Consider the following 16,021-nt stretch of genomic DNA (forward strand, 5'->3'; position numbering starts at 1 on the left):
GTTTTAATGTTAAGCATCATTTGGATCCATCATCTTGTTGATTTTGGCTTCTGACACCTTTATCATGTACAATTTTCTACTTATTTTTAAAGCCTGAGCCATTTTATATGAAGATGGGTCAAGAAAACATTCTTTAAGACTTTCAAAGTAAAATATTTCTGAAGGTTTACTAGTTTAATATTTTTCCTACTCCAGGGGCGCCTGGGTGGCTCAGTCGTTAAGCATCTGCCTTCAGCTCAGGTCATGATCTCAGGGTCCTGGGATCGAGCCCCGCATCGGGCTCCCCGCTCTGCAGGAAGCCTGCTTCTCCCTCTCCCACTCCCCCTGCTTGTGTTCCCTTTCTCACTGTGTCTCTCTCTGTCAAATAAATAAATAAAATCTTTAAATATATATATTTTTTTTCCTACTCCAAAGCATCTAAAACATCACAGTGTTATGCCTTTATTTATTTAAATAATTCTATCATTAGGGCTTTAGTAGTTTAGATGTAACTTGGAAATCTCCCCAAGTGTGCTCCATAGAACACTAATTTATGAAGCTAACCTATGGAAATTAACAAACAAAATGATTCCATGGCCAAGTAAGTTTGGAGAAAAATACATGTTCTATCTCTTTATTGGCAAGTCACAGAGTGCTTTAGCATATTAAAGGCTCTGGAAGGTCCACCAATGAAGAACTCTATTTCCCAAATGTATTTACCAGAGAACCCTTTAATGTTCCTTCGAACAGATGTTCATGGAACTCATTTTAGGATATACTGCACTGTTTTGTCTCTAAATGGCCCCATATGCCTGTTCTTTGGGTCACAAATAATCTTAATCCATGACATTGTTGGATGGAGTTTTAAAGGGCATCCGTCACTGTACAGTTCCTGACTCCCATCTGCCTGTCCCTGACAGGTTATCGTTCACCACACGCATGGAGGGAACAGAAAGCAAATTATTTCTATAGCTCTCTAAGAAAGTGTTTCTTTACACAGAATCAGAATCTCCTTCTCTATAGATCCCATCTGTTCATCTTAATTCAGCTTCTTGGAGCCATGAAAAATAAATCTAAGACTTTTAGCACTTTTTCAAGCAGAAGACCTAAATTATCATATAGAATCTTTGGTTGCTGATAGACTAGCAATCAAAAAGCCTACTTATCTCATCATCTGAAAGTAGACAAAGAAATGTGGGGATGATTTGCAGATACCTAGCATACCAGGCCATCACTAATGATGTATAACGATTAGAGGATGACTCGGTGCCTTTGAAGACTGAAATGAAATGTCCTTAAAGTGACAAAGAGCCCAACATGAAGAGTCCTAATTTGACAACAAAACAACCTAAGCCCCTTTTATGAGATAAAGAGTGTGTCTCAGGTAATAAACACTTAAGTAATTAGATGGTTTTAATGGAGATAGCTATAAACTGAAACACAGGGGGAAAAAATCTTGGTAATAGGCTGACGCCCAGGGAGGTGAGTATATAAGAGCCAAGGCAGAAGAGAGAAGCATTGAGACACCAATAGACTTCTCTTCCCAACCCAACAAAACCCTAACTCCTGACACCATGGCTTGCTGTGTGCCCTGCTGCTGCAGCATCCCCACCGGCCCCGCCACCACCATCTGCTCCTCTGACAAATGCTGCCGGTGCGGAGTCTGCCTGCCCAGCACCTGCCCCCATGACATCAGCCTCCTCCAGCCCACCTGCTGCGACACCTGCCCCCCACCCTGCTGTGAGCCTGACACCTATGTGCCAACTTGCTGGCTGCTCAATTCTTGCTACCCAACTCCTGGAATGAGTGGGATCAACCTGACCACCTATGTTCAGCCTGGCTGTCAGAGTCCCTGTGAGCCCTGCTAAGCAACACGTCTCTGCACAGGTTCAGGAATGTGGGGCTCATCAGCAGGCCTTCAACACCTGCTACTACCTACGTCAGGCTAAATCAATCCCAAGTCCCTGGGCCATGTTTTCATGAATTCACCCAACTTCTTCTCTCCTCCTTTGAGTGGAGTTGGAGACCTTCTTTCGGTCTTTTAGGCCATTTCATTGCTCTTTGAGAAATAACCATTTTGACTATTCCTTAATAAACTTTATTCTGGCTTAGCAAATGTGACTTTGTGATGATTTATTCTCATATTTCCTCTCAGGGAAAGTGGAGTGCCTACCTAAACCTGAATAGCAGGTCATCTTATCCAAGATTTATCGCAGCAGAAGGAGAGCATTTGTGGTGGAATCATTGAAAAATTAGATACTGGGGTGCCGGGTGGCTCAGTTGGTTGAGCAATTGCCTTGAGCTCAGGTCATGATCCCAGAGTCCCGGGATTGAGTCCCGCATCGGGCTCCCAACTTGGCGGGGAGTCTGCTTCTCCCTCTACCCTCTCCCCTCTCATGCTCTCTCTCACTCTCTCTCTCTTTCAAACAAATAAATAAAATCTTTAATAAAAAAAAGGAAAATTAGACACCAGCTCTTTGTGACGGGTTGAAAAGTGAAAAATTCACTAGGTCATTTTGTAGGATCTTTTTACTTAATAGGTATTTTTTGAAGACAACCACTATGCCAAGCCCTATGCTGGAACCTGGAGATTAATACGTTTTTTAAATGTTTTACTTATTTTAATTTCCATTGTCCCTAAAATTGACTTCTTTCTTCCTTAACTGACTAAACAAACTGATCACTTTGCTGTCATGTAGAAATAATTTTGATTCCCTCAGTTATAGTCATTAGTGAAATTCCAAGTTCAAAATGCAATGTAATTTGGAGAAGAACAAACACCTATTTCTTGATATAGTCCGTCTTCTAGAAAAATCAATTCTGAATATTAGCATTCATTGGGTATTCCTTGCTCCCTCAAATGAGGCTTGATTTACATGAGTCAGAATGATCTTTGAAAGTTTACTAATCCAAGTGACATATAATATCATGGCATTAAAATGAACTGAAAATATCAGGCTATAGAGCAGTAGTCTCCATCCACAAGAAATAGGCACACAATTCTGGAAGCAAAAACACACAGTTCCTCTTAGAACAAAACTTTTATGATGACCATTAATTCATCTCCTTAGTTGTCCTGGAAAATTCCAAGTGTGTAAGGTATTTACAGAAAGTACCCAACGTGCAATCTCATATTTTCTTGGACTTGCCTTGGAACTTTGGGCCATTCACTTCCCTTCCAGCATCAGTTTCCTTGTTATCACAGCAGAAATGATACTCTTATCCCTGCTTGTGTCTCAGGATTACTGTGAGAATCAAACGACCCAACAGAGCCCCACTCTGGATGGTGAGAGATGCTCACTCGCCATTACTGCCACACTATGGTTCTTACCTTTCTCACCAAAAGGCATCCCCTTATTTCCTGAAAAATATTATTTTCCCCATGTACCTTTGTAAAATTATAATTCATTGCTTCCTTCATGTTTGTTCATAAGTACATTTATAAGCATTAGTGAGAATTTTAGGATTAATATACCCAAGTTACCTCTTTTTTAGTCAAAAGCAAAGAAGTTTGACATTTTCATTCATGTTTGTAAGAGATAAATATTTAGACTTTATTTTTAATACTGAAAATAAGTCTGAGTGTCCAAGTACTACCACTGTGGATCTTTAGGCATTCGAAGATCCTTGGTTCTAGTTAAAATGCCCCAGATGGAACCCAGAAAATGTGTGGCTCTGTGGTTGAGCTGCCTCTGTGGCCCTGAGCCAGTCACTTGAGCTCTGTGGGTCTCCGGTCTTAAATCACTTAAACAGGCTGGTAGACCAGAAGCTCTCTAGAGACACTTTCAGCTTTAAAAGTCTATGGTTCTAGATCGTCCAGAAGCATTTCAAGTAACAAGTACTCCATGCCACTAATCAACTCCATCCCACTTTATCACTTTTGCTACTTTATTCATAATAGCTAACATTTGGTGAATATCTACTGGGCATTCTAATTTGTGCTTCATGGGCATTATTTCATTTATTTCTTTTTTTAAATTTTATTTTATTATGTTAATCACCATACATTACATCATTAGTTTTTGATGTAGTGTTCCATGATTCATTGTTTGCGTATAACACCCAGTGCTCCATGCAGTACGTGCCCTCTTTAATACCCATCACCAGGCTAACCCATCCCCCCACCCCCTCCCCTCTAGAACCCTCAGTTTGTTTCTCAGAGTCCATAGTCTCTCATGGTTCGTCTCCCCCTCCCATTCCCCCCCTTCATTTTTCCCTTCCCACTATCTTTTTTTTTTTAACATCTAATGTATTATTTGTTTCAGAGGTACAGGTTTCATTTATTTCTAACAAAAAACAAAGACAGGTAACTACCATCATTCTCTACACCTTACAGGAGAGAAAACGGAGACTCCCAAAGTTACACAAATAGTAAGTGACAGAGAGGGGATTAAACCTAAAACTGCCTGAATCCATAAGCCGCTTCTCTTTCCACTACACGAAAGCACACACCTCCTTTGCAGACAGCAGTATGTCCAAGACAAATAGGATTACGTATGGCTCTCTTTATCCAGGAGAAAGTATATGCCACTTAACAATACACTTTCCACTATCCCCCTAAATTGTATATTTGGTGGTATATAATAACTCACTTTCTCTGAGGTGATTACAGTTTAAGACAAAATGAGTATACACAGTGAGTCTAGGAAAAATTGTTTATGTTTCTAAGGTGAAAACAAGTTATGTTTTTTTAAAGTTAGACTTTAAATACTGATTAGCAGCCTCAGCACAAGAAAAACATTGACTGGGTCATTAACCCTGCACTGAAATATAGAATGGCAACTCAAACCACATTTTCGATTTTCTGATGAGTTTCAATAACCCAGTTCAAGGCAAAAACAAACTACCTGTAAAGTTAATAATTGTTTATCCTTGATAATAGAACAGAAAACCAAGTCATATCATTTTTCTTTCAAATTTCTCCTGGCCTCCAGGCCTTTCTTTCCATCTTCACTGACTCTAGCCTAATTTAGACACTGATCATTAGACGCCTGATCACAGCCTCCTAGTTAACCTTGGTTCAGTAAGACCATGCCTCTCCCTTCATCCAAACTATACCTCTGTCAGACCAAGGCTTCTATCCCTACTATAAATATGGCTAAATTGAATTGCTCAAAACTCTAGAATAACTCAATTTATTTATTTATTATTTTTACTGAATCAAGGCTAAATTCTTCAGTGTGGCTGTCAAGACCCCCAGTAATCTGGTATAGTAATTTCTACCAAATCTTACCTGCTACTAATCGTGAGGCAAAGTGCAGCCTACACTCTTGTCAGAGCAATGTCCCCTATATGACAGTCAAGAGAGCAGTCTCCTCGACCAGACGGTCCTTGCTTTAAATCATCACTTACTAGCTATGTGTCCTTGGTCATGTCATTTAACTTCCTGCCTCAGGTTCCTCAACTGTCAAATAAGATTAAAAGTAGTTTGTACCCTACCTAACCAGTACACCACAGAACTGTTCAGGTCATGAAAAACTAGGAAAGACTGAGAAAAATTGTCGTTGATCAGAGGAGACTAAGGAGACATAATGATTAAATGTATTGTGGGATCTCAGATTGGATCCTGGAACAGAAAAAGGACAGTAATGGAAAAACTAGTGATATCTGAATAACATCTGAAGTTTAATTAACAGCAATGTACCAATGTTGGTTTTTCAGTTTTGACAAACGCACAATGGTATTGTAAGACATTATCATTCAGGGAAATCGAGTGAGGGGTAGTAGTTTGTAGTTTGTAGTTGAGAAAACTAAAGCCCAAATAACTTCATCTAGGGTACACAACATGTAACTTATAATCTGGATTCAAACCTAGCTCCAGAACTCCTCCCATTACCCTGTCCTGTACTTAATTATACATTGTTTGAATCATACGCAAAGGGATTTCTAGCCTTTTCCATCAGACCTTGTACTCTTGGAGGGCAGGCATCACGCCTTCTATTTTTCTATCTCTCCTACACTTTTCAGAATATATTAGAGATTGAGTAAATACTTGACTTATAATGAGTGGATTCGCTTACCAGCATCCTTTACTGTAGATATGTACTAGCTTTGGACATATGTTAATATTATCACTGAATTAAAGTGGAAGGAATTTTTTAAATGTTTGATAGGAAGTGACTACCAGCTTTGACAGTTTTGAAAAATGAAATAGGCAGGTCAGCAGTTGGTTTTTCTGAAAAGAAAGAACTTTTCATGTTGCAAGCTCATTTTTCAGACCATATATAGTCTTATGGAACTATGTTTTAATATGTTCAGACTCCTGGTTAAAAAAAAAAACACAATGTCCTTTGAGAGCTTATTTAAATATTTATACATAATTGTGTACACAGATAATGTAGTGGATCGATACAGAAAATCATCTAGCAGGCTCTGAACTTCCCAAGATGATTTTTTTTATTTCTGATATTCATTTATTCCCTCAAATCCATGAAAAGACAGCAAGGTGAATCTGGCAGGAAAAAAGTCCCGGAGGTTTTGACTTCCCAAATATATGAGGGCACACATTTTGAGAAGGATCATTTCTTACTTCCCAGGGAAATCACTCTCGATTCTTTACACTCAGCAGTGATCATTTGTAAGAACAAATTCTGGTTGGTAAAAAAGAAGAAAGTTAGAAAAGACAGTGAAGTATTTACCTACGATGGAGTAAGTGGAGAACCTACACTGATACCATTTTGAAACCTCAACAGGAAGCACGTTTGAAATGTAGCAACACAACCAAATAAAACTTAAGGAGAGCTCATCCTGCAGCTGATAAATAAGAAGGTAGTGAGTTATTTGTATGGGATTATACAAACAATAATAGGGAAACATTCTGATGGACAGAAGCTGTGTTCCCTGAGACAGCTTGATATAAAAGACTCACAGAGAACAACTTTGTAGTAGAAGATCTTCCTTTGCAACAAAATGTCTTGCTGTGAGTCTTGTCTCCAAGGCTGCTGCAGCATCCCAACTGGCCCTGCCACCACCATGGACTCCTCTGACCTATGTTGTCAATGTGGAGTCGGCCTACCCAGCACCTGCCCGCACGAGATCAGCCTCCTTCAGCCCACCTGCTGCGACACCTGCCCCCCACCCTGCTGTGAGCCTGACTCCTACATGCCATCATGTTGGCTGCTCAACAGCGGCCACCCTCCTCCAAACCTGAGCGGGATCTCTGTCACAACCTGTGTCCAGCCCACTAAGTGTGAAGCACCAGGCTGTTAGCCAAAGATAGGTCTGAGAGCTTGCCCACATTGCCCCAAGGGACAACAATAGTCATTAAGGGCGGTTCAGCAAATGGTCTTTAATTAAAAGCTCTGGAAGAAAATGTTCTGACCCTGTGTCTTCAGTTTTGCAGAACTGTTCTATGTTTTGAATGATGATTTCCAGTGAGAAGTCAAATAAATGCTGTCATGGACCTCCTCACTTTAAAACTAAACACCACTGCGCCCTGAACCATGTGGTGTCTTGTGTTTAATGCTGTAATTACCAAACAACTCTTGACACATGTATGTACATCATAAACCTATAAATATGTCCAGCAGAATGACACTGTCTGATGACATCAACATAAATCTCATAGGCAAAAGGAGGCCTCACAAGGATATGTACATACTTGAAGAAAATTGCCTGAATAGTCAAATATATTAAGCCCTAAGCTTAACATCATTTTAAATTCCAAGGTCAGGACCTACTTTTAATTTTAATGTTTCCCCTGCCTCTTAAGTAACTATCTCACATATCTCCTTTTAAAAGATTCTGAGAAACTGGCAATTAAACATCCACGTACAGAAGAAACCCCAAAGACTGAGCTGAGCCATATTTTTTTCATTAACTCATTTAGGTGAAGCTTTGAATGTAAAACCGTTTTTGACCAGGTGTAAAGGCACAAATGAAATGAATTGTTCTGCTTATTTAAATTATTATTATTATTATAAGGAGCTATTCTAAAATAAATACGTATCTTTTTCATTCTAATCTGTAATTTAATCCAATTCAATACACATTTATCAAATGCCTACTATGACCTAGGTACTTGACAGAGACAAAGAAGATGAAGACATAATTCCCACTTTCAGAGAGTTTGCATTGGAATGAGGAAGACAGATATAAATGATGAGCCATAATATATAACAGACTGAAACGAGGTCTAAATGAAAAGACTGGTGGCATACTTTGTGAAAGCAAAGAATGAAAACACCTAGAAGAACCACCTAAAGGTTGCTGTGAAGGAGATAGTTGAGCTGATGCTTGAGGAATGAACAGGATTTGAGAAGTAGAGAAGCAGGGAAGGACACTGCAAGAAACAGTATGATCACACAGAGATGCAAAGTACCTAGAGGGCACTAATTTTTTTATTTGATAAGCTTTGTGATACATATCAATATTTAAGCAAAAATCAAGCCAACTTCACTAACGAGTTTTTCTTCTCATAAAATGCATGAGGCTTATTTACCAATGACATTTAGTATTTTCCACTAAATTTTCCATTTGTTTCAGCCAGGTTGCTTCTCTTTTAAACAGGCCAAGTTGGTTTTCAGTAATGTCCCCTCAGAAACACCCCACCAAAGAATCCATACTTCGTGTTTCCTCAACAACAACTTGCTAACCGACAAATTATGTAATTTAGATTCTACTACCTGGATAGTTTTGTGCTGATCAAAGGGAAGTATGTGAAGATGCTGGAATCAGGATATTACACCTACAGATTATTCAGTCCCACTTCCTCATCTGCCAACCTAAGACTCCAGCAAATCAAGGCCAACTGAGGTGAAGAATGCTGTATAAGGCATTCCTCAAAGGAATTTACAACCTAACTGAAGATCCAAGATATGAAAACAAATAAACATGCACAGTAGGAAGTAAGCCCGTGAAAAAAAGATTTCTATAGTTCTAAATCACATTGGATCAGATCCACTTCCTGAACCCGCTGTTGTTTTGTGAATCTTATGACTTACGCTTTTGACCTTGTTTCAACTTATTTTAGATTTAGTGTACAGCATTCATCTGAAAATGAATAAGATGAGGTGATTTTCTTTTAACGGTACATTTAACAAAAGTCAGCAACTGGGTGGATCTTTCTTCCCAGTGAATTTACATTTTGACTCACTAGAAGATTGGCATAACTTTGAGTAAAGACTGTTTAAAAAAAAAAAAACAACAGAGTAATACAACCTCTGGAAACTTGGAATAGGGTAAAAATAACGAAAAGGAGTTTCATCGTATTCCATTCTGGCTATCACCCCACTTGCTCAATAGAACCTGAATTATAGCCTCAATAAATAAAGTAAATATGTCTGAGATGCATATAGCCATATGCAACATTCATCTATAAGTAGCCATGTCCTTGTTGACTTTATTGAGAGAATGGTCCAATTAACTATGAGTTATATATACTGAAATTAGTAATTAAAAATTGTACATTATGCATATTATTTTAAATTAAGGGGGAGAAAAACAAGGACATGAATATAGCCTCTGAGACTATAGCTAAATTGTCTCTCACACTGATTATCCTTAATTCATATAAGGTTTGGCATTCCAGGACCCTGTGAAGATAAAATGTAATCATCTTATGACAAAAATGACATGATGAGTCAAAAACATGATTTACCTTAATAAGGGCAGGACTCTTAATGGACAAGTAAATACCAAACTGATTAGAGAATCTTAGTGAGGAGGGGTGGGGTAAACAAAAATTGGAGGACGCCTTCTGGTTGGAACAACACCCACTGGGGAGGGTATATAAGAGCTTCAAAGCAAGAGGAGACATTTGTACCTCAGAAACCTCATCTTTCCAAGAAACCAAGAGCAAACACAGATTCCCAACGTCATGGCTTGCTGTGTGCCCTGCTGCTGCAGCGTCCCCACCGGCCCCGCCACCACCATCTGTTCCTCTGACAAATGCTGCCGGTGTGGAGTCTGCCTGCCCAGCACCTGCCCACACACGACTTGGTTACTGGAGCCAACCTGCTGTGACAACTGCCCCCCACCCTGCCACATTCCTCAGCCCTGTGTGCCCACCTGCTTCCTGCTCAACTCCAGCCACCCCACCCCAGGCCTGGAGACCATCAACCTCACAACCTTCACTCAGCCCTCCTGTGAGCCCTGCATCCCAAGCTCCTGCTGAATGATGGCTGCTTTGCTCCGTGCCTGACAATGAAGGACCCAGAAGCGTCTATTCAGTATTCACTTGCCTCAGCAGTTTATCAGATGTTGAGGCAGACCAGATGGCCCAGATCTGAAAACCTACCTTTCGTTTTAATGGAAAGAAAAAAAAATCAAGACATTTTTTATGGTTATTTGGCTGAATAACCATTTGGTTCATTTGGGCAGGTGAACATCATCTATTATCAAAATACTGTTGGAATCTCTAAGAGCTCAGACTATATTTTCTGGTCACGTTGCTTCTTGGATCCCATTTCTTATATTGGATATTTTCATAGAGGAAAAAAATTCTTGATGGGTTTTCCAATAAACGTCATTTCTCTGGCAAGCTATGTTGTTTGTGTATGTTAGAGTTTCAGGTATATTTCTTTAATTTAAAAAAAGGTAAAGATAAGATGATTATTTTATTAAAAAAAAAGAATCTATTAGAAGAATGCTTGGAACTAGCTAGCTTCCTAGGCTTGCTAACTTCAAATTGGTTATCTTTTATGTTCTCTCCTTTTCCTCAGCCAAATACAATTTGGAGGTGAGCCAATATTTATTTACCTACACTTTGCTGGGTAAATCACATTATTAACTCACATAATCCTTAAAATATCATTCATAGATGAGGAAAATTAAGCTTCAAGAATTATTCAACATTCCCAAAGTTACTTAGTAAGAAACCCAGAATTCAGCTCCTCATATGTCTGACTTTAAAGCCCAATTCTTTCTACCATATGACAGAGGCTCCAATACTAAGAGCCAGAAGCTGAGTGAACAGTTATGACACCAACTTCAAACGTGCAAGAGAAAAAAATGTAAGAATCTTTAACAAAATCATCACATCCAATTGTAATAGAAAAGGATCTATTGGCTCACAGATTAAAAGTGGCAGGTATTCAGTTCTAAGATCTGGGTCATTTAGTGGGCCTACCAATTTCAACTTCATTTTCCCTTAAAGAGAACTCAAGTGGTCAACTCTAGAAGCAGGGCACTAGGAATATATCTCTACTTGCCACCGTCCTTAGCACAGAAATTCAACTCCAGTGATCAACAGAATGCCAAAACTCTTCAGATGATGAGCTGTGAACTAGAGCTAAAGTCTTGATTAAACACGACGTAATGGGGCACCTGCATGGTTCAATCGGTTAAGCATCTGCCTTCAGCTCGGGGGTCCTGGGATCAAGCCTGACATTGGGCTCCTTGCTCGGCAGGGAGCCTGCTTCTCCCTCTCCCTCTGCCCTTCCCCTTGCTTGTGCTCTCTCTCTCTCTCTCTGTGTCAAATAAATAAAATCTTTTAAAAAATGATTTAATCTATGGCTTAATTTTACTTGTTTTTACCAACCTACTTAATTTTATCTTGAGATTATCCTTTACAAGCCTTAAAGAGAGAATACATATATAATACATATCATGAAGTATACATGTACAATACATGTTATAATGTATCTATGTGTCATTCATATACAAAGGCACAAGTCAGAATTTGAAAAGCATTGAGCCAAAACCAAAAGAATATAGGCAAAAAAGAAAAAGGCAGGGCAAGGAAGGGAAGAAGTAAATGCCTTTGAATAAACATGTTTCTCAATGTCCTTAGCGTGCCTGCCAGTCTCCCCAGAGAGGGATTTCTCAGACGATCTCACAGGCTTATTAGTGGTTTGAATGAACAGAACTTAGCAGCCATGGGGTACATGCATAACAACCTGCAACACTGCCAACAAGGGATTTAGTCCATTCACTCATTCATTTGGCCAGTATTTCATGAGGGCTCCCCCTGTGCCAGGCACCATATCTGTGCTAAGATTATAAAGATAAAAGAAATGTTATTACCTAGAGTGCTCTCAAGTTTCTCTCGGATCTGGTGAGGGAGACAGACAAGTTATTTTTTTTAATTATTTATTTATTTGAGAGAGAGCGAGAGAGTGTGGGGGGAGGGGCAGAGGGAGAGAAACTTCAAGAAGACTCCCTGCTGAGTGCAGAGCCCAATATACGCTCAATCTCATGACCCAGGAGACCATGACCTGAGCCAAAACCAGGAGTCGGATACTCAACCAACTGAGCCAGACAAGCTATTATAATCACAATACATGTGGTCTACACACAGCTATGAATATATTTATAATGCATGTGGTTCCTGCGGGCAGATGTGAGCAGCATGGCATGCAGGTACACAGAGGAACTAAAACCCAGATTTGGTGATTCAGTGTCAGGGTGAGGGATAGTTATGGAAAGCCTCCACGCTATTCAGGCTAAGCGTTAAAAGATGACAAGGCAGGAGAGGTGGAGAGAAGCTGTTCCACACACAACAGCAACTTATTAACCCATGGATTGAATGCATTGAAGATGGGGAGAAGAGGTGAGGGAAGGAGGAGAGAAGAAATGCAAAGACCCTGACGCTGGGACTCCCTAAGCAAAGGGTTTTAAGACCGAAACCTCCAAACCAAGAGAGATTTGAAGCAAGAAAATAACAATTCTATTTTGTCTCTTTTTATTATCAACATTTATGTCTTCACTGTCACAGATACCCCTGTAGGGCCAAGGGCAGGCCACCCCAATATGTGTCACTTTGGCATACTAATTTTTTTATCATACTGATTATTTTAAATAAAAATTACTTAAGAGACAGCCTATGCAAGGACATTCAGACCCTCTTCTGTCCCTATGAGAGCTGAAAATAAATCTCCAATGTGAAAGGTACCCTCCCTGTATTAGGCGGTAAAGACACATCCTCATTATCACCAGAGATAGGGAATGTAGAGCTGAGAAGGAGGTATAAACAAACCTTGCTACCTTTTACTAATTTACTACCACAGCCCAAATTCCATTTACAATTCCTTACTATCTGAAGCTCCCAAAGTTAAGTCTTCTTTGACCTGCCAATTCCTCACATACTCTCTCTTTGCCTCAGAAGTATAAAAACTGCCTGCCTTGGTCATTTCTTTAGGTCTCAATTTCATTATTGGCCTTCCACGTGCACATAATAAAACTTTGGTGTTTTCTCCTGTTAATCTGTCTCATGTCAGATTTAATTCTTAGGCCAGCTGGAAGACCCTCAAGGGGAGAGGAAGAATTTTTCCTTCCCCACACCCCCATTGACTACAGATGGTATAATTAAAGCTAGGCAAGTTCTTGTGTGTGTGCATGCATGTGTGTGTATGTATTTTCAGCAATTTGAAAATCTACCATCTAATCAGAATCACCATGTTTTTCCTGCATTTGTTTAAAGGAAAAAGTTACCTTTGTTTCTAAAAATAAAACGTTTAGTATCTGACACATACGTTAAACTTGCATGTTAAACCACAAAAGAGGTAGCACAATCTCAATAGGTCCTATATTTAGTTTATAACAAGTCAGTCACCAGGCCAACTAAGGCAAATTAGCTCACCTCTCTAGGATTCACTGTCCTAATTTACAAACAAAGGAGAGTTATTGCCAGGTCTCTTAGACCATGAAAAGAAAAATTTTTAATAAAGTACCACAAGTCTTTTCAATAAAAGACGAGTTTACTATGATAAACTTATTACTTTACAACTGTTTCTAATATATAACTAAATATTATTTATAATTATGGAAACATTCTACACAGAACAGTAACAATTTCTTTATCCTTATAAGCTTGACTCAAAGTAACACTGCATTCTAAATAAGAGAGCGATCTCTTTCTGCCATGAAATCCTGTGAGAATCTGCAAACCCCTTTATACGGTTTTTCTTAAAATGTCAAAATAATTTCCTTCTGCTTATCATTTTTATGCTCTTATAACCCTTCCTATCATAACGTATAATAACAGCAACTTATAATAATATGTGCATGATAAACCTTCCATCAGACTCCACGTTGCACGAAAGCAAAAACAAGGTCTATTTTGTTCACTGCTGTATATCCAAAATTTATCACAGTGCTTGGCACATGGCAACTGCTCAATAAATGTCTATTAAATTATTTTTAAAATACTGAAAATGTTAATCAGTCCTAAATAAAAGAGTGAGCAATTTGGCAGGTATTCACTCAAAGATAAATCTGTTTGAAGTCCAGGGACATCAGCAGAGATTACAAATCCTTTCTTCCAAGCAGAGTCATAAAGAACTTTTTTAAAATTTGAAGTTTATGAATTTCTGTGTCAGCTGTTTTCTCTAACTGTAGGTATGAACCTTCAGATAAATGCTTGCTGTTTCCTATAAGGTTGTTCTTTTACTTATCTGCAGCTGTATTTTTTCTTCTTTAGACTGTTTATTTTCCCTTTTCCTTACTTTGAATTTTATCTGCAACTTACTTGGATAATGATTATCTTTGCGTAGCACTTTATGATTGTCTATGGACAATAACCTTCCAAGTAGAAGAATGTAGATATTATGATCCTTATTTGCAGAGGAGAAAGATGAAGCTCTAAAATGTGAATGAGCTGCCGTAACAAGGAAGGCAATGAGCAGGACTGGGACCAGTAAAGAGCTTTCTGACTCCTAATGTGGTCCTCTTGAATCTACAGGAAAGCCTTCCAGGAAAACCACACAGACATGCTCCCCCACCATGCACAGATACACAGGTATACTTGAAGGAGGAGGTGGGAAGCAAGCGAGAAGAATCATGGCTTGAAGAGTGAGTGAGTCAAAGTTGAGTTGGAAATGGTGTGAAGGTCAGAATGATCCTGCACAGAAGCCCACTCTGTGTTCCCTCTTAAATATGAACCATGCCTGAAGCCTAAATGGTGTATTGGGACTAAAGAGTCCAGGTCCTTTCTACTACAGATACATTTGATTTGGGGAGAAAATGCACTACATTGGGAAAAAAAAAAAAACAGAATAAAATCAAATGTATACAGATTAGCTTAGGCCCTTAACTTCACTTTCTATTTGTAGTAATTTCATGTGAATATTAGTAGCGTGGTCTTGAATTATTCTTTTACTTAGCATGTAGACATAAGCTACAAATTCAACTTTCTCATACTTAGCAGTGAATGAAGGAAACAAAGCAAGCTAGTTCTCAATAGAGAGATAAACAGCCAATACACACATGAAGGAATGTCTCAACTAGTTATAAAAGAAATACAAATACAACAAAATTTCATTTTTCACTCATTAAATTGGCAAAACACTTAAAACAGCCACCAAAAAGAATAGGGAAATGGCAATTCTCAAATACAGCTGGTGGGAATACATAAATAGAGGCAAAAAGAACCATTCTGAAGCGTAGTATGGTAATGAATACCAAAGGCCTTAAAATATTGTTCCAATAATTCTACCCAATAATTATGTCTGTTCCTGAGATGATCAGAAATGTGCATCAAGATTTCCATCCACAGTTGTTACTACTGCCACAATTACCACCATGCAAATAACCTAAATGGTTAATCATATAAAATTTTAAAGTAACTGATGAATGCTAGGAAACATTAAGAATAACATTATCAAATATACTTCAGAATACAAGATAATGAAAATATATATTTTAGGCAAAAAGGCAAGTTATAGAAGAGTAGGTATGATTCCAGGAACATAAAAAATAATAAACAAATGTATAGAAAAATGACTACAGGGATATACACAAATATTCATAGAGAATTTCTCTTGATGATAAGATTACAAGTGAGTTTTCTTTATACTTCTTTTGTCCAAATTTTTTTTTCACACCAGTCAGAATGGCTAAAATTAACAAGTCGGGAAACAACAGATGTTGATGAGGGTGCAGAGAAAGGGGAGCCCTCCTACATTGTTGGTGGGAATGCAAGCTGGTGCAGCCACTCTGGAAAACAGTATGGAGCTTCCTCAAAAAGTTGAAAATACAGCTACTGTACGACCCAGCAATTGCACTCCTGGGTATTTACCCCAAATTTTTAAGTATATAATATTTATAGTCAAAAATGGAATAATAGGTCTCTTTTAAAACTCTGCCCATGTTTCTCAATAGCGTA

General features: G+C 38.7%; 3 protein-coding genes across 3 annotated transcripts; all 3 read left to right on the forward strand.

The window, feature by feature from the left end:
• The first annotated feature begins 1,553 nt into the window (after window positions 1-1,553).
• Window positions 1,554-1,847, forward strand: LOC114198512 (keratin-associated protein 3-1). The gene has a single exon (XM_028089958.2). It carries the CDS (start codon window positions 1,554-1,556, stop codon window positions 1,845-1,847), a length of 294 nt encoding a protein of 97 aa, XP_027945759.1.
• Window positions 1,848-6,888: 5,041 nt separating this feature from the next.
• On the forward strand, window positions 6,889-7,188 carry LOC114198423 (keratin-associated protein 3-1-like). The gene has a single exon (XM_088020775.1). The coding sequence runs from the start codon at window positions 6,889-6,891 to the stop codon at window positions 7,186-7,188; it is 300 nt and encodes a 99-aa protein (XP_087876901.1).
• A 2,608-nt stretch (window positions 7,189-9,796) lies between these two features.
• On the forward strand, window positions 9,797-10,093 carry LOC114198377 (keratin-associated protein 3-3). The gene has a single exon (XM_028089766.1). It carries the CDS (start codon window positions 9,797-9,799, stop codon window positions 10,091-10,093), a length of 297 nt encoding a protein of 98 aa, XP_027945567.1.
• The last annotated feature ends 5,928 nt before the right edge of the window (window positions 10,094-16,021 follow it).

Source organism: Eumetopias jubatus, unplaced genomic scaffold (genome assembly GCF_037043125.1).
Source record: "Eumetopias jubatus isolate StellerSeaLion01/CBP00866 unplaced genomic scaffold, mEumJub1_p1.0 scaffold_160, whole genome shotgun sequence".
In the NCBI taxonomy this organism is placed as follows: Eukaryota; Metazoa; Chordata; class Mammalia; order Carnivora; family Otariidae; genus Eumetopias; species Eumetopias jubatus.